General features: G+C 39.4%; 2 protein-coding genes across 4 annotated transcripts in view; one reads left to right on the plus strand and one right to left on the minus strand.

Moving 5' to 3' along the window:
- The window catches only part of creb5b (cAMP responsive element binding protein 5b), a 53,246-nt gene extending 46,709 nt beyond the window's left edge, over window positions 1-6,537 (minus strand). The window contains exons 1-3 of one of the 3 annotated variants that reach the window (XM_034874672.1): window positions 6,400-6,537; window positions 794-871; window positions 344-437 (exon numbers count right to left, since the gene is read on the minus strand). In XM_034874672.1, coding sequence (XP_034730563.1) covers window positions 344-437; window positions 794-847 — 148 coding nt within the window. In that variant the 5' untranslated portion in view covers window positions 848-871; window positions 6,400-6,537. Of the gene's footprint in view, window positions 1-343; window positions 438-793; window positions 872-6,345 lie in introns of those variants that run through there. The other 2 variants (XM_034874671.1, XR_004657041.1) reach the window with 2 other exon arrangements.
- Window positions 6,538-11,713: 5,176 nt separating this feature from the next.
- jazf1b (JAZF zinc finger 1b) overlaps window positions 11,714-23,362 on the plus strand; it is a 12,855-nt gene continuing 1,206 nt past the window's right edge. The window contains exons 1-5 of the mRNA XM_034873744.1: window positions 11,714-11,971; window positions 20,276-20,348; window positions 21,042-21,238; window positions 22,319-22,488; window positions 23,101-23,362. The exon at window positions 23,101-23,362 is cut by the window's right edge and continues 1,206 nt beyond it. Of these exons, the coding sequence (XP_034729635.1) occupies window positions 11,857-11,971; window positions 20,276-20,348; window positions 21,042-21,238; window positions 22,319-22,488; window positions 23,101-23,277 (732 nt within the window). The 5' untranslated portion in view covers window positions 11,714-11,856 and the 3' untranslated portion in view covers window positions 23,278-23,362. The remainder of the gene's footprint in view (window positions 11,972-20,275; window positions 20,349-21,041; window positions 21,239-22,318; window positions 22,489-23,100) is intronic.

Genomic DNA, 23,362 nt, shown 5'->3' on the forward strand with positions numbered 1-23,362 from the left:
AACCATTGTTAACCATCACCCACTCCTTCTATGCTAAGATCAAGACACCTCTGATGATGGGAAAATGCAAATCGCACTTTAGCTTAACAATCTGATTTATCCAGTCCGATGTCAGCACCTCCTAAAGTGTGCATTAAGAAGTAACAAAGCTGAACTGCAAGGTATCGTGTGTCATGTGATATACATTCCTGTAAACAACTGTTTCAGACACGCCATGAAGTTTTCTGATGATAGACAAGTGTGTCTGAGCATGAGTCACGGAGGCACACACCTGCAAATGGAGTACGAGTTCCCAGTGAACTGAGGAAGTGTGTGAGTGTGTTTTGATGTAGACCTAACTCACCTGATAACATGTTGTCGTTCTTTATGGAGGGAAACTTAAGGGTCATCTCATGTTTGTGTCTATGTATCATCAGATGGTCCTCCGTGGGGAATCTCTGTTGAGTTTAAAAAAAGTAGAATTATAAGACTTGTATGTAAAAAGACAAAAAGGTTTTCTTTTCACAGATTATAATACAAACAAACCAGTAAACTGAAGCTTTAACCCATAATAGCATTCTCTTTTTAAAGAGTGCATCCTAAAAGAGCATCAGCCCTGGTTTTGATTTCAAAGAGCATTTTTTTCTACAGGGATTTTGACACCTGCAGCAATATTTACAGTTTGTGTTACACTCAGATCTATGCTATTCTGCTTCTCCCTTATGGTGCGGCAGAAACCCACTCCTCAGACCTCCTCAATGTACATTCTTAAAATTACAGGCAGACACACACACTCACACAAATACACACTCACCTGAGAACAGCCAGGAGCGTTGCACACATACGGCCTTTCCTGGTCCGAGTTCATCACTCTGGCCACCTTCTCATAAAACTACAAAAAATGACAAAAGGAGAAAGAAAGAGGGGAGAAGACGTGAATGACTTGAGTCACCTGCATCCAAGATAAAAAAATTTACACATTGTGTCACACTGTACTGGAACTGCCATTGCACCTGAAACAGCTGTGTGGTTATTTTCAGTAATAAACAGTTTTCTCACATTACAGCAATCTGTTCCACTAAATTGACATCAAGGCTAAGGTTGTGGGTTATAAAGCACTGCAAACAATGGAAAAGCATTTAAATACTCCAACATACTTAATTTTGTATTACTATGCTTTTATTACATGTAATCGAATGGACTGCTACCTGCTCTAAAGCTATAGTCATGAACAGAAACTACAACAAGAAAATAGTGTATTTCTATAGAACTCTAAAAAATCTATAATTATTAATTTCACTTGTCGAGAGGTACACATCTAGGCACAATTGTGATGGATTTCAGCTTATATTCGAATGGAAACACTGACACGAATAACCATGTTTGAAATTGGAAATTAAACACTAACTGTGGTCTTCAAATATTTATTCTCACTGCGAAGTGACAGAATCTGGTTTAACACATCTGGTCTGGCAACTACAATTACTCCCCAGTAGTAATGTGAAAAATCCCTTTTCACAAAGGAACTAATGCAGTGAGGCAAATTAAACTTTAAATGTAAGACACTTAAAACTCATTGAATACCTTTTTTGAGATGAATTTGACATTTGATTTTTACAGTCAGCATTCATTTAATGGTTTCATTAAGTTAATCAGTCGGTGTAATGTACGTGTCAGAGTGAGAACGAGAGAAGGAAGTGGTGGCAGAGCAGTATTGTATGAGGGAGACACAAGATGCAGTGAATTGCTTTAAAAACATTTGTTTACCTGTGACTAGTGCCAGATCTGTGCTTTGTAAGTAATTGTTCTGTACACTACAGCCATGCATCATGCCAAATGTGCAACGGCTCCAGTTATTATTTTAGATGCTTTAATAATTTAGAGTGAAAAAGAGGGCTAACTTGGCCAGAAAAGAAGAGTGCCTCATACCTGTGCTCTGTTCAAAAATCATAAAATGAAAACACATTCATATAAAAAGAAAAGGCCAATAGATTCTCTAAATATCTTGTCTCTCTGTTTACCCACATAAACTAAATCATGCATGCAAGGATGGATGCTGCATTCAGCTTTAAAAATATATCTAAAACAGCGCAACTATATTTATGACAGGATGTCAGAGAGAAAGACAACAGAAATAATAGTTGCATTTTAACAGCTTCTCATGATCAAACCATGAGCACAACAAGAGCAGGGACATGCCATTGAAAGGCTTTGATGTATACTTTAATCAATCATTGCATTTAAAGTGTGTGATGCCTCCCACCTATTTCAATATTTAAACCATTAACTTTTGTGACAGATTGCATGTCCCCAAGTGTCCCTGTCAACATTATTCAAAGCAATTTCAAATTTAAATTAGATTTTTTTATTATTATACTTAGAAAATTAAGGTACAACAGTATTATTTGAGTATTCTTTGGACTTAAAGCTTTGCTTCTAACATCACATTTATTGACTGCTGGTTTCTGTGTCATGATTACGTATTTTCTGATTTCAAGATCTTTGTCCGCATGCCTTTTGTAAATATCCTCATCAATGACAAACCTCTGAGCACTCACCACATGCCAGCACTACAGATTCCCTTCCACTTTCGGACAGATGTTTTAAGAGATGAAAAGGGAGTAAGATGGTAAGTAAAGTAGTCTTTATTAATCCCCAGCCACCGCACAGCAGCAAGGGACCATCTTTAGCTTTGAGCCAGTGCCTTCATCAATAGCCGGAAGTTTCTTAACACTAAACATGCAGTTATTTTGGTAAGGGACATGCAAACAGGGAACGGGCATTTAAAATCCCTACAGGAAGGTCCTAGTTGGCCCCTGTGAGGTTTGAACCAAAATTGCACCGAGCGCATGTGGACGTCCAGGGTGCTTGCAGTTAATGAGACTCACTTTGTACACCAATAAGTAAATTAGACCTTTGCAAACTTTTTGAATGGTGACAAGATGAATTAGGAAAAATGGTAGGTGCATCTCTATTCTGACACCACAAATGTAAAGCTAAATAATGAAATTTGTAGATAAAGAAGTTACCTTTAACAATGCAACATTTTTTTGTTTTCTTTTGTCTCCCTCATCCAATCCCACCAAAACAAACTATTGAAAAGGGTCTGTTAAGAAGCTAATAATTTAATCATCTGCATTAGGTGTTTGTTTAGCATGTAATGACTGGAACATCTTAATTATTTACAGCAGTGATAGTGCACCCAAAAGTTGCTATTAATTACTCATACACAGCTCAAAGATTATTATGCTACTAGTACCTGCCACTGAAAACAAACCCGTAATTCACTGCCACATGTCACGTGTCAAGCATGAATACCTTCATACACTATGTACATGTGTCTTTTTCATAGGTACAGACTATTTCCTCAAGCACCGTCAAAACACTCAAATATTGTGTTATGCTAAGCAGTGCTGTTTTCCTAACAAGCTGTACTTCATGACCGAGTCTGCAGAACAGGGTCTGGACAGGGTCTCTCTGTCAGGGAGCAATGAGCCCTGGTCTCGCTTTCTGTCACCAATTCACTCTGTCCCTACTACAGGGCCCCTAAAAACTCACCTGGTTTCCTTTGACACAACAAACATGACTAACACTGCCGATCCTAACCCTGAACCCAAACCCAGGAGGATGGCAAGTACAACTAAGGAAGCAGTGCTGATTATTCTCAACATTTTAGGCCACTTTTTTATCTCAAATAAAGTTATGGTGCATTGTTTAAGCTGTTCGTACAATTCTCATTGTCACCATTGTTTTCGGGCTTTCTTCCAGAACACCTGTACGACTATGAGTCACTTATTTTCTAACTCTACTAAAGATCACAAAAGCTGACATCACCAGAGAGCAAAAATAATAAGTGTATCCATGACTAAAAAAACAGACGCAAAAATGTTACTTTTACCTTTTACCTTCCTGTTTCTAAAATGGGACATGTCATGTCATCACATTTACCAAGAAAATTTGAACCATATGACGCATAAAACTTTTAACCATTAATTCTGCGAAGGCCTCTGTGAATTATCCAATAGCTTTCACACTTACAAGTATCAGTATTCAACGCCCTTTTCCTTGGAAGAGGCACTTGGCTCTCATTTGATATACTAGATGTTTTAGTTTATCAGAAGAAATTTGGTTACACTTTACATTAACTATATGCTGATGTGTGCAAGGGGAAGGATTAGAGTCCGGAGTTTGATTTCAAGAGGAGCTGGGGAGGAATTCTCCAGGTGGACCGCATATTAGAATTTAAACAATATGGTGAGGAAAAAGATGGGTTAGGGTGCAGAGGGAAATAGGTTAAAGCAAGCACAAACATGCACAGCAATTCAAATCCCCAGCTCCCTATAGCCTGGGCCTTTGACAGCACAAGTTCAAGGTAGGATCACGGCGAACCCTAAGGCAGGGAACATGGCCTTCTTAGACAATGTCCTCCTTGGACATGAAGTTCATTTAATTGAATGCGTGACAATAAAGACTGCTGTGATGATGATAACTTGTCTCTTTCGCAACATGTTAAATCACAACAAACACAAAGAAGCCCCCTCAGCGGGCTACCATGCCGCTAATACTTACTTACAAAAGGTTTTATACTTTGTTCTTAAAGTCACAGAATATTTTAACATCAACAAGGGACAAGTCAAAATAATAAAATATGTGCATATAGTATATTGTTTGTTTTTGGTGAAAGCAGACTTTTGGGCCAAACTGTTGATGATGGTGTTATGATTTCTGTTATTCGACCCCTTCCTACAAACGCACAATCATTACCAGAGGAATGTTTCACCTTGAGCACATGTAACAACCATAAACAAATAAAGGTCACATTTCATTACTGCAATGAGCCGCAGGCAATCAAGCTGAACATTGGGGAAAATATGTAAAGAATTAGGTCTGCATCAAGGTTACTAAATAACTCGAGTTATCTGGTAAGTTTAATGTAGAGTCAGTGACTAAGTAATTATGTTATTATTAATACATTATGTATTTTCCTTAGTTGGCTTTTCACTCTATAGAATATTAATGACAGATAGAATTTGATACAAATATGAAGCTGAGTTATCATGTACTATTATTATTATTGTTATTATTATTATTATTAGTAGTAGTAGTAGTAGTAGTAGTAGTAGTAGTAGTAGCCAAGTAGTAGTAGTAGTAGTAGTATCAAGTCACAATTAACTTCTCAATCTCAAGAAAAAAGATGTTCTGCCATGGCTTCTTACAAATAAGTGGAAAATGTGAAAGAGTAGTGAATTAATTTTCCAAACTTTTCTTAAACTGTTCCTTTCATAAAACGTAGTTTATTCTATTGAAGTCACATGCAATATGTGCCTGTTCTCAAATCCATTACAAATAAATACAACTCCATCTCAGTCTGTATTAAATGATCAGAATTACCGACATCATCATTATAATTGAATGCCTTATTATTAGGTCCTATTAACACAGCCAATTAAAAATGACACAATAAAACCGGAAGCCTCCACATTAATCTAAAACAGCGTGCATGAGAAACAAGTGGTTATTGATAGTGTCACATAAACATAATGACAACGAAGAGTCATCAGATGATTTAAACATCTTTCTTTCTTTTTTTCCCAAGCTGTATAGCCACAAAGCGCGCATCGTCAGCACCTTCCTGAAAGTAACCCTCAACATCTCAGCGGTTAATCAAATATGGACTGGCCTGCAGAATGACGTAATGTTGGTGGTCACGTTGCCGTTCAAGAGAGAAAAAGGAACGTAAATTTCACGGGAACAAGAGCATCATTCTTTTCTTTTTAACTGACATGACAGCAAAACCACCGGGCTATCATTTCCCAGACGGTCACTGGTGAACCGCAGCACGCAGACAGACCGGGACTAGCGGCGGATCTGCGTGTCCCGGGATGGGACAGGCATGGCACTGGTGCAGGGATCCAGCACTGAGCTATGGAGCAACTAGAGAAAACTGGAAGACGTGCCAAATTGGTGTTAAGTGCAATGGGAATCATCCTTTGCAATGAGCCACTGTGTAGTTTTCAGTCGGACTTGAGATGAATTCCTGCAGACTTGTCCCCGCAGCTGTCTGACAGACCGAGCAGCGGCAGCAGCAGAGGCGGAGGCGGCAGCACTTGACTCCGCGTTCAACTTCAACAACAGTCAACAGACAGGCCAACGCACAGACACCGACATGAGATCACAATGCATGTTGGCTTCTCTAACAAAACTAACATGGTCCCCTTTCTTTAAAACTTGCACACGTGAATTGAGAACATCAAGAAAAAAAAAACCTATCATGTCGATTGCTGAAGCGAAACACAAAACAAGCTGTTGCATGAATAAAAGGAGGAGAAAAAGTAACAAAAATCGCTTTAAACAAGCAAAACAAACCTGCAGGGGCGCGTGCACGGTCCTCTGCATGGTGGTGTGAGGTTTTCAACTTACCAAACAAGTGTAGAAAATGTTGAAGCAGTCTCTGGGAAGAAACCACGTTGGACTGAGAAAAGATTACAATACGATCTATTTAGAGAAGCATAACGTCACCCCCGGGTGACGTCACGTGGGATTCCTGAACTTCTAAATCATTGCGGTCCGCTTGGAGGCGGCGCGAGCGGGGCGGAGTTTGCGAATGCACACCCAGAGGCATGGATGGACAGTGCTGGACCTGAGTGGGTGTGGTGGTGCAGAGCTGGATCTCCGGTACTGACCCATTTGGCATGCGAATAAGCGCGCGGCACTGCGTCCTCTTAACTGATCTCTGAACTGTCTCATGAGCGGAGTGAAATCACTGAATCAAGTGAGAAAGGAGAAGCTCCAATCACACTTCATTACTGAAAAGAAATTGTTTAGGACTTCACCTATTATAAAAATTTTAATAAAAAATAAACCCAACAACTTCAAGTATATATATATATATATAAATAATACAAATTCACTCATAACCTTTGTTAATGATAAATAGAGAAACCACGCTGGCCCTGAAAATGAAAATGAAGCTGATAAATGGAATTTAGCCCTTGTTAATTTGTGTTTTTCCTACGGTGAAACAGGATATCTGATTTACACAGAGAAAAAAAGGATCCATCTAAGTGAGGTTCCATTAAACTCAGTTACACTACAAGGTGTTCATGTCCTAAAGGAGTGCATGCAATATTAAGATATGCCGACTAGCCACCTGTGTATCCAGGGGGCAGTCTATTATGCAATAACAAAAAGAGTAATGGCTGGATTAACCTGCCACTATTACCAAACCCTACAGGATTAGAAAATCTACCAGTACCCACCTAGCATGTAGTCCATTAATCTAACCTAATCATTTCAATTGAATAAGCACAAACCAGTAAAACTGGCATTTTTAGGCCTTTTAAATTCTGGGGTCCAGGGGAGTTAGCAATCCAATTTAATAAAACATTTCTCTCAAAAAAGGGCCAAATCCTGGCAAATCCTTACATGTATCATCAAGCTTCACAAATGAATTAAACATGCAGAACACATAGTTGTTCCACACTGCCTTAACTGAAATGTGTGCTTTAGCTACAGCGCATCAGAAGAGATTTAAACAGCTTTGGAGTACAAAGCATTCATGTTGGAGCTCTGTGTGACCTACTGGTGCCAACTGGCTGTGATTTCTCGGGCTACAGACACCGGTAGTGAAGCCATCCTCGGCTTCGGGGATTAATGACTCCTCACACATTGAGAAATGTTTACCACTCGCCTGCGACCACTCCACTAGACACGCTAAGAGCTCTGTCACTGAAACAATAACGCAGTCTGAAAAGCCCTCATAACTCAGAGCTTCTCCGCCTCTGTCTTTTAACCAGAGCTTTAATCAACGTTTATGACATCCTTTTGTCTCTTTATTGCCAATATATTTCCCAACCAATCCAAACATTATGCTCCCAAAGGAGCAGACTATTAAGGTTGGAAAGAGCCGATACAGTTTGGGTCAGTGACCCGCACTAAAGCAGATTTGATCTATATTATACTACACCTTTTTATTATTGTGCTTTTGTGCTTTTGAGTAAGATCACCTTGGGAAGATTAGCACCATGAAGGATGCTTTGTTGCAGCAGGTGCAAAAGGCAAAGGAGGTTAAATAACAAAAGTGTCACACAGGTTTTCAAAACGTAAACAAAATATTAAACTCCTTCAGAAATATTTTAATTTGTCCAACAATTGAAGATGGAAAGCAGATGTTGATGGAAAGTTACTGGAAAACATTGTTTCCTGCCTTCCACACCTTAAGCAGAGACAGTTTTGTGCCTGCAGGGATGGAAACGTTGGGCTCTCAGTTTAACTGCATGCCATTGTCGTCCACATTTCAAAACTTCATAAGATGGCAGATTGTAGATTCACTTGTTTACTATCTTCACTTCTAACAAAATAGCTTTACTAAGTGTGATGTTGCATAAAAGATGGAGGTAAAAAATACAGCAAAATGGCTTGAAGGGGTATTCTAATTAAAAGCTACAAGAATTGAATTATTGAATCATGAATTATTAGCAGCTCTCAGGCAAATTATGTTTTCCAATATTTTCAAATTTACCTCTACTACCCTTGCAAACTGCAAACTATGGAGATACAATATTGCCAATTTTTTTTAGGATTTGGAATACAGTTACAGAGACATTCTGATTCTCCTTCATTTTGTTCGTAGACTCACAGTGGCTGATTACCAGGCTTGTTTTACCAATGGATGCAGACCAAGTTCCATTTCCATTTTCCATTGTTTAGCTGTTTAGTGGTTAAAGATAAGGAAATATTGAATAATGACCCCAGGACTTGTTACAGTACTGCCAAAGCATGACAATGTTGAAGTTATTTAACAAAATCTGGGGCGAGTTGCAACGTATATTTACACGTTCCTCTTAAAAATGAGAATCTTTAGTGATTTGTCATGTTCTGCTCTACGGTGTCAATGTCACTGCAACTTTTAAAAACAAATGTGCAGTGACTAATTAATTCAGTATAACTATATCCATAAGAGTAGGTAACACCACTGGTGCCGGAGAGACTCGGATCATGGGAAGCCAAACTGTGACGAAGGACGACACAAACATTGCTGTGGAGGGTTATGGTGGAACTGAAAGACTAATTCAACAAAACATATGTGCTGGGAGGTTCCCAGTAGATAACCCAGTTGACATTGCCGCACTCAAACACTCAACCCTGTAACATTTACATTACGGGACTGGTGAATGGTGATGCCTGTGTGATGGCTCTTTAGATTTCCAACCATGTAGGGTGATGTCCTCTGTGCTCAGCATTTGTGAGTAAGTACATCAGTCTTTTGACATCTGAATTTGGCTTCTGTTCATAAATGTTCTCTGGCTTGGTCTTGAAAATTGTCATTTAAATGGAGGATATAACAATAACTTTATAAATTTCGTTCTATTCATTTTTATTACAACATTGTACAGATAATATTTTGGATTCACTTAATAAATACATCTCTGCTGGGTGTGAAATTGTAGAAGCTAGAAAAGAAATTAGGTACCCCTCTTCACTGTAGTATGTGGGAGTGCATGGAACAATCTAACAGAGAGCAAATTATGTTGTTGGTTATTTCTTGTGGGTAGGTCAAAGAGGGCAATAGGGGCTAGTTACTTACGAGCAGCTGTGATATGTGACTTTCCCTGCATGTGTTTCCACATTGAGGTTAAACAACCTATTCATGAGAACTCTAGAGCAGGAAATCCCAAATACTGTATGTACATGTATGGTCTGTAACAAGTTGAAGAGTAGTGATTATTTGCATCTCACACAACCATAAAGAAATAACTGTGGATAGGCAATGCCAGCGTCTTAAACAAAAGCCATTAGCTTCATTTAAACAGGAGGCTGTGTGAGATGCTTTCAAAGTATTGTCCCACGTGTTCTCAAGACAGAAAAACTAGTTTTACCATCACTGTGGTGCCTGATCTGAATATGGACTGGGACCAATGATGACACACCACACCCTCACCAGGCATAAACTTAAAGTTCCTGCACAGTCAATAAATGCAAAAAAAGAAAGTAACTGGAGAAAGTAAAACTGGATCTCTAATCTGAAAACAGACATGGAAAAATCGAAATTCAAAATGTCTCATATCCAGTGCTCTGAGAAGTACTTTAAGTCAAATTAGTACCAAGAAGATGTGGTTCTTTACTTTCTGTGAACTGAAAATGTAAATTGATTCCATATACATAACGGAATCTATTCGAAACTGTGCAAGCACCTACATGGCATTGTGTTCGTTTCAAGCTTGTCTCTATCCAAAGAAACTGAAGGAACAAAAAAAGCCTTGCAGCATGTGATGCATCAAGTGCTCTTAATGGTAGGCCTACTAACTATCCACGTAGACGTAACATCAGACAGAATCTTGAAGCAACTTGCATTTAAAATATATTTGATACTGCTCTCTCTGAGTACGTATTAGCATCATGTATGCAACACTTATGGTAAAAGTTTGGGATAGTTATAGAAGACTATAAATCACTGAATACAAAGAACAAGCATGACTAATTCATCTACTGACCAACACTGCCACGTTGTGGCCATAAGAAGTTTTTCAGCTGCTCAAGTGTGATGCAGGCCACAGTGATGTCAAAAAAGATACTTACTGATAATTGCATTATATCAATACATTAATTATTATTATTATTAATTCTTTATTTATTGCTATAAGTGGACACAAATCCAGATTTAGAAAGGCTTCAAATGAACAAAAAACCCTTTAGAGTTTGTTAAAGCAGTACACACCTGCAGGGAAGGCACTGCATGGGGGGGGGGGGGGGGGGGGGGGGGGGGGGGGGGGGGGGGGGGGGGGGGGCAATTGAAAAGTTGGAAGGATTCAGCAGGTTGTTTGTAGTAATGGTGCTGATTACTTACTGACAGTCTCTCTTTCTTCTCAATCCTGCCCATTGTATTAAGTACACAAACTCTGCGTCCAGACTCAATAAAAAAAATTAAACTAATTTCCTCAGTGTGTTACAAATACTTTAAATAACAACTGTAGTTATGCCGGTTGTCTTTTTCATGGGGAAACTGTGGCATTGCTAAAATGTCATTTATTTTATTCTTACCATACATACATAATAAAATACATTGTATAGTTTCTATAGTATATTTACTATTATAATAATAATAATAATTTATTTGAGAATTACGCCCTGAGAGACAATACAATCACTTAAAGGTCCCATGGCATGACAATTTCCCTTTATGAGTTTTTTTTTTACATTAATATTTAGGTCCCCCCGTCTGTATTTGGTCCCCCAGTGGCTAGAAATGGGGGTAGGTGTATCTTGCTCTGCCTTTGAGAAAATGAAAGCTCAGATTGGCCCATCTGAGCTTTCATTTTTACCTCCCCTTTCTCTGCTTCGCCTGCCCACAGAATTTTACCCACAGTTGTATTCAAATATTTTAACGGTAAAGGTACCGTCCCTTAGTATTGCTGATCACTGGATTGCAAGGTCGTACACAGGTAGCCAACTTTACTCATGCCAGATCATGTTACTCTAGTGGCTAGTGTCCTCTAAAGTCTTAAAAAGCTACTTTGGTCTCGAGAGGGCAGGTATTGTCAAAATAGCAGCAGAAACATGTTGGTTGTTTATTTAATGCCATTTGAGATAATATTAATCCGGTTTTATGAATTTTCATGTATTATATAACATTTGTGTCAATATATATTCCATTTTTTTTTAAATAAGAAAAATAAAAAATAAAAAGATTTTAAGCTTTTCTAATGAAAGACAATCCGCTTTACTTCCGGTCTGGTTGTCTCTCTCTCTCCAGCTGGTTGACGCACCGCACCGCCCCTGCCGCTCCAGCTGTTCCGACCGCTGTCCGCCTGCTGTCTCCCCGCAGGTCGCTGCTTGCTGCTGCTGCTGCCTGCCCTCATTTCCAATGCAGCAACGACCATGACAGGCATCGCCGCTGCTTCCTTCTTTTCCAACGCTTGCAGGTTCGGGGGCTGCGGACTACACTTCGACTCTCTGGCCGAGCTAATCGTGCACATCGAGGATAACCACATCGGTAAGAGCCGATAAGTAATGGGCGAGCAATGACCGAGGTTAGCAGCTAGCAGAAGTGGCTAAATTAGCGAGCTAGCAAGTTATTTCCTGCGTCCTGACAACCGTGTTGCTAGGTGTGGTGGTGGTTGATGTCTAGGATATAATACAGTTCCTGTTCACCATCTACATTTGTTTACCAAAGCTGTATCACTGATTAGATAGCTGCAACAGCAACCGAACCGCACTGAAACACAGACAGTTTCTTTATGCTCCGTCGGCTCGCTCGTGCAACATTATTGCAGCGCGAGGCCCGCGCGCAGAGCTTCCTTCGAAGCGTCGTGAGTTAACTTGTAGCTATAGTCTGCAGCAGGAACCAATAAAGATACACTGATTACTTACTACTTGTTTCAATCCGCCTGACAACATAGTGCAGTTTTACTAACTTTCTGGAGATAAGGATGTACTCTTAAACAACGTCAAAACAGATCCAAATTAGATCCCATAATTTAGATATCATATTCTCATATTTATGACAAACCAAATCAATGTAATGAGTATATGTTCAATAATAATATTGTACCTATTTTAATAAATATTCCATTCCACATATCCCATGTTACTTCTAACTGTATGTTGTCTGCAGCTGATAAACCTGAGAACATATCAAATTCACTAGGTTACTGAAAATAAAACAGCTTGAAATGATGTTTAACATTTGTTGTGGCTGTCCACTCAGTGGAGGAGACTAGCTATGAGTCATGTGTTGCCTAAAGTTTCAGTATTCATTTCATTAAAAAAATAAATCACAAATGTTACCAACACCAATATAATACAATCTCATGCAAACAGCTTTGTATTTTCAAAAGTTTGTTTTTGTTTTTAAAGCAGCTGTCATCATGTGGTTTTAAAGGATATGTATGTCATCTAAAATCTGACCATCCGAGGGCAAATATTAGATAACAGCCCTCCTGACTGCAAATTAAGTCCCACTACAATAAACAGCACCACCTGTAGTTCATTGGGGGCAAAACAATAACACAATAACTCTGTTCATTAGGAATCAAGATATGAAAACATTTATTTGCCTCAGCTACTTTATCACACACTTTTCTGATTGAGTGTTTTGTGTGACAATTGATGGCCATTATGGGAAAAGCAGTCGTTAGCTGTATGTGCTTGTACAGTATATTGGTCAAAATCCCTCTGTGTACTGGTAATGCCTTTATTTACATTAGTATTATGTACAAGTTAAAGCATAGTATTGAGTTTACATCAGAAATTTATTTTAGGATTTTAATGTAAGGCTCTCGGTGGTTGTGTGTTTAGTGCCACAGGCCATTGTATTTATATCCCCTATACACTTTATTACATAAATACATAAAAGCAGCATTTCACTATCTATAGAAATTAGTTTATCGCATTATTTATTTATTTTGCTTCAATATTTCTTTTCTTTTATGGTCTTCCATACAGTATTTCTATATCCAAGTATTAATTTGAGGTCATAAAGGTTTAGAAACTACATTCCAATTTAGTTTTTATCTTCCATATATTTTACATTTATATTGAAGTATATTTTAGCATTTAGTGCTAAAGCATGTCTATCTTTTAACTAAGCCTAGTCTACAAAGTGAATTCCCTTCTTCACAGTTTGACATTCTTTAAGTTCCTACATCTGTTTCCCAATCTAATATTTCAGACTCTTATTATTGAAGCTGACAAGGCCCAGCTGTCTCTGTTGTCCTAGTTTGTTGCTTGACTGGCTTTAATATCCTCTGCCCTCAGATTGTGTGCTGTGCATGTGTCCGAGGTGTTAGCCTTAGAAAAAAATGCTTCCAAATGACTTATCGGGGAATAATGAGGCAATTAGTTGGCTCAGAGTGGAAAAACTTTGCTGCCCCCTCCTTTGTCTACTGGCCTGTGCCCACTCTGAGAAGTGCGAAATCTTGTGCGTTGTGCCAAGTGCCTGTGAAGCATAATTACAGAGCGAGTGCTTGATTTGGCCTGTCTTCCTCCTCATCTGGTGGCCTGCTGCTCAAAGCACATTCTCCTTTATAATTAGGCGCCTGGAAAACCAGCACACATTCTTGTCCCCATTTTCCCCAGCCGGCCTGCTGGTCAGGTCTGCAAACAAGAGGTGGCGCTGCTTTGCTATTGGTTGAGGGGACTGTCTTGAGCGGCCTGGTCTGTACGGTGGATATTATAGGCCAACACTTACTTGCTGGACTCATTTAATAACACAACGTAATGTGTCATACATTAGCAAGCCTGCAAGGGCCAAACTAAATAAAAACATATTGAAAATGATCATTGGCAAATAGGTCATATAAATAGGTTAATTAATACTTTAATGAATACTTCTTATACTTGAATACATCATAATCTGTCCAAAGTGGAGCTGTACACATTAATCTGTGTAATTTTTACTACAGCAACTTTAAAATATAAGAAGCCCAAAGACCTAACTGATCATAGATGTGATGATGTAGAGATTAAAAGCTCCATGTTCTTAATATAAACCCTTTCCTAATGAGCCCCAGAAAACACCAGAGGAAAGTTCTTTAACACTGAGCCTACAATTCATGTTAAGCTTGAGACATCTTCTCAATGGTCTATTATTCTTGTGCGACATGAAAACAACTGCACGCACTAAGTCGGTGAAATGTTTGCTTTGTCACTGAGCAACCAGGCCACTGTGGATCAGAAGCAAATAGCGACCATGTTATGTAGGCCTGTTGGTGTGTGTACTGCTGGGCCTGGCGCACTGACGGCCTCAAGTGTCCAGGCTTTGGTAACAATGAGTCTGTTTGTTGCCAATTCTCACCGGAGGCTCATTTAGTAGATTTTGGTATGCACCCCCCAAAATCTGCACGGAAGTAATAAATTTGGGAAGCAGTAACTAGTTCCCTGGTCTGTGCACCTGGTAGGCCTAATTACATTTCCCCATCCCCCGACACCAGTGCTCCTGTTCCTGACTGCGACATGAGGGGCTTCTGTACTTGATAAAACATTCTTTATAGGAGATGATGTACAGCCTGTGTTGACATCACACAACATGGGCACATAGTTTGATGCAGAACATATGTGATATGATTTTTTTGAAGTGTTTCACTTTTCTTATGAAACATAAGATATTCTTCCATGTCAAATTCAGCGGATTTGAGGGATCCTCTTTTACTACAGCTACATAAATTAGACCGTAAAAGCTAAATTCAACGTAAAACACTGTTATTTATTGGTTATTTTTCATGTATTGTTTTTCAAATTGCGTAACTCTTCATTTAAAAACCTGGTGTATTCTCAAAATGATCTGCTTTCTGTAAATCACAGAAAAATGAATTGTATAGTCCTGAGAGATGATGTCCCAACTTTAACCGTGGATTTGAGCAGAAGTATTTGTCCAGCTTTTCCAAATATGCAGGTTTTGTGAGTACCTGCAATTTAAACATGAACACGGTCAAATACACACATGGTAAATACTGGATATCAGTCTAAAATAATATGCTAAAAAATGGATACATGAGCTAAAATGATTACTCCATTACTCGATCAACAGGAAGTTAACCTGCAACTATACTGATAATGGATTCAGCGGTTTAGTCTTTTCTTCAAGCAAAAATGACATTCACTAGTTACAGCTCTTCCGTTGTAATGATTTTCTGCTTTTCTGTGTTTTACAAGTTTGTGAACTTACTATCTTGGGTTTTGGACTGTTGGTCTGGCAAAACAAGCATTTGAAGTCTCGAGCTCTGAGAAACTGATACGCTGTGGCCACTTTGTACACTAAACGATATGTTAAGAATATTATTGACAGCTTAATTGAAAATTAAAATAATCAATAGTTTTAGCCCTATTACATAACCCAAATCCAGCTACCATATTATGTCTGCATTGACTAACAATGAATGTGTGTGCTTTTGTGTATGCGTATAATTACTACTTCATTCCTGTGCTAAGCTTATTTATAGTAAATCATTTTAACCTCCCCATATTTTTTTCAGAAACCCGCAAAGGCGGCTTACACATGGAGCTTGACTCGGTTTCATTTCCTCTTCAGAGGTCACATCGTAATGAATTACCTGTGCCACCACTCCTGGTAATGTCCCCCGCTGCTCACAGCCGCTATAAACATGTCACCATAATGCTCACCACTCTGCTCTACCCCACAGTGCATTTGGCCATGAGGGTGGATAGGAGAGCCAGACGCTAGTGGAAATAAGAGAGGGAGCTCTGTGTGCGTGTGAGCATGTGTGTGTGCATGTATGTGTGTGTGCGTGTGTGCATGTATGTATGAGCGTGCACATACATACGAGTAAGAGAGAGGGTCGTGGAGGCCTTTATGAGAGGGCAGCAGGCGTCACTTCCCCTGTTGCCTTAGGAAGGTTTGTTGTATGATTGTCCCTTCCTGAGCCTTCCTGTTGCAGGTCGTCTTAGAGGCCCTAATGAGAACATGTTGCATCATGTTTTCTGCACTCCTACACTGCAACCACTGACTCAGTCAGTACATGCTCCTATGCACATGCTTCAAACATAGACACAAAGAAATATACTATTTAGAAAGGTTTGCGCGCATTAAGGCTAAGCATGTTTGATGAACTGAGAAATATATACTGTAGGGTATATCAGTTTAGTTTTTTTTTAAAGGGAACATGTATCAGGGTTTTACAATATTAAGAAAAAATGGGTAACAAACACATTATCAAAATGTAATGCAAAACTCCTAATGGAAACGTGATGCATTTCTAATGCTGGATGTAGTTTGAATACATGTTTTTTAATTACTTCAAGTGTTTTTCTGAACTGCAGAAAATTAGCATCCATCCATTTTCCTCCGCTTATCCAGTATCGGGTTGCGGGAAAATTAGCAGTTTTCTTAAATTTCTTCCATATCCAGATTTTTGTCTTTACTTTGCAGAGAGATAACTCTGTTTGCTGTGAACTGCAATTGGCAGAAAACGGAATTTGCTGAAAATGGAAACATTGTGTGGGATCAATTTTGGATTTGAGTAAGAATAGTTTAAACTAATTCACATCTTCAAACAATCTGAATATATTTCAGTACAAATAAAAAAATGAAGAGCCTATTTATACATTAATTATAAATATGAATTATATATGTTCTTGTCTACCTTTTTCTAATTTATTCCACACCTGACCGGCTTATAGAAGCTGATTGTCTGCCTCTGGAATAGTTGACGGTGAATAAATGCCCTTTTTTGTTTCCCAGAAGGCTTCTAACAGTCGGCCACCAAGGTGGACCACCTGCGTAGTTTGATTAAAGCGGTTCTCATCTCTACTCGAGGCGCCTTCGTACCTCTCCTTGAATGCTGGTGGCCCCAAAAGACTAGCAGAGTCTGCGGGGGGACTGGCCCCTGCAGGCCTCTCTCGCCCCAGTTCCCACCTGAGGTGTGTTTGATTTACAGCGTGTGGGAACAGATTGATCTACTGCCGTTTGAGCAGTCCATGAGCAGGCCGCCATTCCACTCCTTGAGTCTCATTAGGGATGTTAGGAGGGATTTCTTGTGCACTCAGGCACACACATACCAACACACAGCGCTCAGAATAGTCTTTGCACTGCCTCTGGCTTCTGGCAGGGGAATGGTGCTGTTATGATTGTGTCTTTCCTACACTGTGTTTCCATGACTTTGACTGGAGACTAAAGAGAAGTGTGCTGTCCTTCTCATTGAGGAGAAATCCACTGTTAATGAAACACTTGCTTACGGCTAAGGCCTCCTGAGCCTTAGGCGCTGAGGTTTAAGCTGTTTTTAGAGCCTACCTGCCAGTATCATAAAACTCTGCCACCATTTCATCGCCAACCAAGGGGCTGGGCCGTTACCCCTGAGTGGATGGTGCCCTGCATCTTTTATTGTACACTTTTCTAAAAGACTGACATTGGTTTGTTGACTTAGATTCCTGTTAGACCTCTGAAAATGTGTGCCTTTTCATTTTTACTTAAATGTGGTTTGGGTTGAGATTTACTGGTCAACATCAACTTTCACCTTGTTCATGACAGAATTAAGCCGTAGCGCAGTCTGCGCTTTGTGTTTCATTTAAAGATCGTATTGTGTGCATGTCTGTAATTTATACACAATGTTAGTATTCTTAAAAACTGTTTTAGCTTTTGTCTCCATGCACTGATGTCTCATTATGGCTTCTAGAGAAGTTGAAATCACATAAAACAGTTCCCAGAGCTCATTTTGAATGATAACCTGTTCACAAATTAACAACAGTGACTACATTGTGTTATAATTTACAGTTAAAGAATACACAAAACATTTCACAAACATCTCATTTGTAATGCATATCTTGCGACTCTGGACTTTCTCCAATATCGGTGCCAGTTTCTGACTTAACAACTTACTTTTTTGGAATATTTCTTTTAGAGAATATATATGTGTTTCTACTAAATCTTTTTTTCCATTTAACATAATATACAAGTAGTATAGTATACAATATACAAGACTAAGTAAGGCCCTGCAATTGTCATTAGCAATTGTCAAGACAGTTATTAATAATTGACGGTGCAGACATCTCAGGTGGTATTGATGTTGGATACCCAGCCCCAGTCTTGCCCCTTCAGACACACCTTGAGAGTTTTGAGTGAGATCCCTGTCCCCATTAAAGGAAAAAATAGATCATCATCTAATGATATTAGAGAGTACCACCAAAATGTAATCGCTTCTTTCATACAAGGACTTTCTGTCCAGCAGACATTTAATAGAAATCTGTTTTGGGTGTTTTGTACCAAACAAACAAACAGGATGAAAAGCACAACATGGTCGAAGTAATAATGTAGTATGACTCAGGGTTTTATTACAGCCTCGCATAGGTGTTGCTTATCTCTTTAACCAGACAACTTTAATTACACTATTTCCATATGTTTTCTATCATTGCCATAGTAATTTTAAAATGTATCAAGTAGGACTTGGCTGTTTGTTTTTGGCTTGCTGAATATGTAGATTTATTTAAGCTACATTGTAGTCGTTTTGCCTTACAAAAGTATAATATGAACGTTTAATGTTACAAATAGCCTTAGGTGTTAGTGTTGTGTATAAATGAGTTTGTGGATGGAAACAAGCAATAGCTTTAACCACATGGGGGTAGCAGTCTTTCACAGCTCTGTCAGAGGCAGACAGGGAGGCTCAGCTGGTAAGTGTTGTTTTATAGGGCATCTCTCTTCTCCCACATGGATGGCAGTGGGAAGAGCGTTTGAAGTCAGGCCTGCTTCACCTCAGGGTGTGGAGATTGGCTATTGTTGTACATTTAGCACTGCTGAGCAAGATGAATGTCTGGAGCACAGCATGGGAAAACGCAGTATGTGTCAAGTGTAGTCATGTACGAGCAATGTGGCGTCTGCAGAGCAGCTTTTCAAAGAGTGCCATGAAAATTCAGAAGACGAGGCACTTTTGATGTAACTTTCTTCTTGGAAATTTTAAATAAAAATGTACAGTGTAGCAGAATATAGCTTCAGACAGACTGAGCCCTGCATTTTACCAACAGTGAAATAGCCTTATAATGCTAGAGGGCAATTCATTGTGCTAATAGAAAAAAAGTGTACATACACGTACATGTAGGGCTGGAGAAAATTAGTCAAGAACCCAGCATCAGCTTGGAAACAGTTCCCTTTTTCAGCAATATTTAACTAAACAGTGGTTGTAGTCTAGACAGTGGTGCATGACATCATGTTTAAACTAATTGTACTGCACATTGCACAATACCCTGCATTTTGATTATTTTCACTAAATATTTTTTATTAGCCATTATTCTTCGAGTCAGCTGAGCATGCATGCTCTTTGACAGCCCAAATCCTCATATTCGTGCACACACATTCATACCTGGGACTCACCCACTTCAGCCACAGGCTGCTTCTGTCAGCCTCACTCACGTAGTAAAAAGAATAGTAGCGGCGCTGTCACAGCTGCTAAATATAAAAAATACATAAAAATGCAATGCACATACAAACAGAAAGCATACAGCAACCAGTCATCAACCCTCGAAATCACAGAAAAGTCAACTAAAAGAAGTGTTTGTATATTTGCTATAAATCCACCTGAAACGTTTGCACTGATCACGTTTCCATTGTTTAAGCATTTAAACGAAAATCTGGACTTCAATTCAAGTTTGGAGGCCTGTTTGGGGAAGGCTTAGATCAGGTGGGATTGTGTAAAACTTCTCTATTCTCCCAGTGTGGCAGTGCTGGGGGAACTGACCATCCCAAATAGGGAGAAAAACAGAAAACTGCAACACAAAAAACAAGACCGCTGCTATTCTCAATATTGCCTTATGTGACAAGATGTAACCCCTCTCTGTCTCTCTGCCTACTCAGACACAGACCCCCGACTTCTGGAGAAGCAGGAGCAGCAGCAGCCGACATATGTTGCCCTCAGCTACATCAACAGGTAAAGAAATGTATGGACTGTTATTGAGAAAGAAAGCAGCTGGATTTTAACTTATTCCTGCAGTAACTCAATTATAAGTAAATCTACTTTATAAATCCGACATAATTAATAAGTCTTTTGCCCCGTAAAGATGTATCTCCTCATCATCATGTGCTCTGAGCTCCGTTGAGGTTCTCCCAGCAATTTCAAATGTCATCTGGTGGATTGCTTAGATAAATTGCTTCAGTATTTGGTAGCTTTTTTTTTTTTTTTTATTGCTTTAGGTTCATCCCAGCCGTCTTTGATATGGTGCTTAAATAGTGGTTTTTAAAAGCTTTCTGCAACAAGCCAATGTACGAGAAGGTCTGCTGCTGTCTCCCTGCCTTCAAAAACACATCTTGATGTGGTTATCGCTTAATTTGTTAATTCCACTTTTGCTTTAACAAAGTCTATGTTAACATTTCATTTTTATTATACACAGTTACCAAGGACTTTACTATCCATCATAAACCCTGGTGTAAGGTTTTTGTGATGGGAATTGAGCCAATTATATGTTTTTTTTCCCCCAGTTGTGTTCTACAGTAGCAAACCTTCAATAGCAGAACTTTGTAAACGTCAGGCCAATCACACTGTAACAAGTTGTACATTGATTGTACAACACTTTTTATGAGAAAGATTGCAAACCCTGACCGGTCTTACATCCCACAATGCCAGGTTCATGACAGATGCTGCGCGGCGAGAACACGAGACCCTAAAGAAGAAGGTACAGCCCAAGTTGTCTCTGTCCCTGACAGGAAGTCTGTCTCGCAGCAGTGTTTCCACTCCGCCTCGCCACACCAGTGGAAACCTCACCCCTCCAGTCACTCCCCCCATCACCCCTTCCTCTTCCTTCCGCAGCAGTACGCCTACAGGTACGTAACCGTCCTTAACACACTCGCCTCTCTAGTTAGATGTCCAGAATGTAGTGACTGTCGGCAGTGAAATACATGCTATGCATTGTTTATTAAACAAGCAGCAGAGTGGTGTAGCAGTTAAGGGGACCCACAATCAACCAAGTGATCCGTTTTCAACACACCGTGAATGCAAACATCCACCCTGCTGAAGTCAATCTGAAATTGTGCCCTCTTAGATAGTGCTCTCACCTTCCTACATTATGAAGGAGGGGAATGGTTTAAGAGTCAATGTCCTCTTCTGAGATGAAATAAGAATGACTCACTGTGGTAGGTGAGAAGAAAAGCAGCTGTAATTAACTTGAAATTATTAATTTAAATTGAGATCATTATAAATATATATTTCATATATAGGGCCAGTTGTAATGGCTGTATTGGTAAATTGAATGATTAGGTGATTGTATAAAATTCTACACTTGTGTGACATTCCACAGTTAAATTGTCAGTTATGTCTCAATGTTTCCCAGTACTGTTTTTTTGAATTTATCAGCTATGACTCTAATGCAAAAATCTTTTTAATAAAACACATTCAAGCTGCAGAGAAAGAGGGACAGCTTCCACAGTCCAGCTGATTCCACTTCGAAAAAGAATAGAACAAGTTTGGTTATTTCCCTTGTGATATTTTCCCATGGACTTATTTTGTAAAGTAAGCAAGCTTTAATGCTCTTATTTTTAGTTCTTGTGGTTTCTTTAGTTTGTCTTCCGGCATAACCTCTTTAATTAATTGATAAAACAATTTCAGGCCCCAAGACCTCAGTAAAATACATCATATTCTTTCCCACGATTGGCACATTTCAGTCTTACCGGAAACTCTGGCACTGTTGCACGTGAAGTCGAGATTATGGGAACACTGCCCCGAAGCACATGTTGAAAACAACCCACGCTTGTGAGCCTGAAGGCTCACAGGCCAGGATTTCATTGTCACAAATTAGTCATGAAGTGTTCATAGATCAGAGCTCCTTGGAAAGCAGTTTGTATGATTGCATGTCTGGTCGTGATGCCCTAAGTCTGTTTGACCTTCTGTCTTTCACCACCCCACAGGTAGCGAGTGTGATGAGGAGGAGGTAGACTTTGAGGAGTCTGACAGTGATGAGTCGTGGACGACAGAGAGCGCAATCAGCTCCGAGTCCATCCTCAGTTCCATGTGCATGAACGGGGGAGACGAGAAGCCTTTTGCTTGCCCAGTGCCGGGCTGTAAAAAGAGATACAAGGTAAGTTTCACTCAGTATCTCTTCTTAGAAAACATACTATAGATTAAACATAATGGAACTGTAAATGGTGTGAAATAGTCTTACCATGGCCAGCGTGAGAGACGAAAAGGAGAGAGAAATGTGATTTTATTTGCGTATGTAAAATCCAAAATTATTCTCTGCTATTGTCAATGGAAAATCAGTTCTTATTTGATTACAGCATGTCAACACAGATGCATAGATCTAGTCTACTTCAGTGATGTGGAGTTTTACAGGATTTTCCGTTCACATCTGGTGTGTGCGGTCGAGACAAATGATGTGCAGCTTGAGAAAATTGCATTGCTGACGTGAATGACAGAGTTATGAGCCATGACTTAGTCTCAGGCAACAGGCGGTATTAGGCATCTGTTCAGGGACAGAACAAGATTGAAGAACACGTTTTATTTCTCATTTCTAAAGCTTACTGTCAACAGGCATCTTCTATATATATATATATATATATATATATATATATATATATATATAGTAAGAGAGAGACATAGTTGTAGGAAGCACAGTTGTACATGTTAACTTATACGTGTTATTATATGTAAAGGGATGTTGGTTATCATATTCTTTGCTTTATTATAACAGAATGTGAACGGGATCAAGTATCATGCCAAGAATGGCCACCGAACCCAGATAAGGGTGCGCAAACCCTTCAAGTGCCGGTGTGGGAAGAGCTACAAAACGTCTCAGGGTCTCCGCCACCACACCATCAACTTCCACCCACCCATCTCTACTGACATCATCCGCAAGATGCAGCAGTAGAGCCAGAGTGAGCGACCAGCACTCTCCCTCGGGCCACTTCCCAGTCATCTGAACACCACCATCACCAGCAATGGCTGTTCCTCCA

Source organism: Etheostoma cragini, chromosome 6 (genome assembly GCF_013103735.1).
Source record: "Etheostoma cragini isolate CJK2018 chromosome 6, CSU_Ecrag_1.0, whole genome shotgun sequence".
NCBI lineage: Eukaryota > Metazoa > Chordata > Actinopteri > Perciformes > Percidae > Etheostoma > Etheostoma cragini.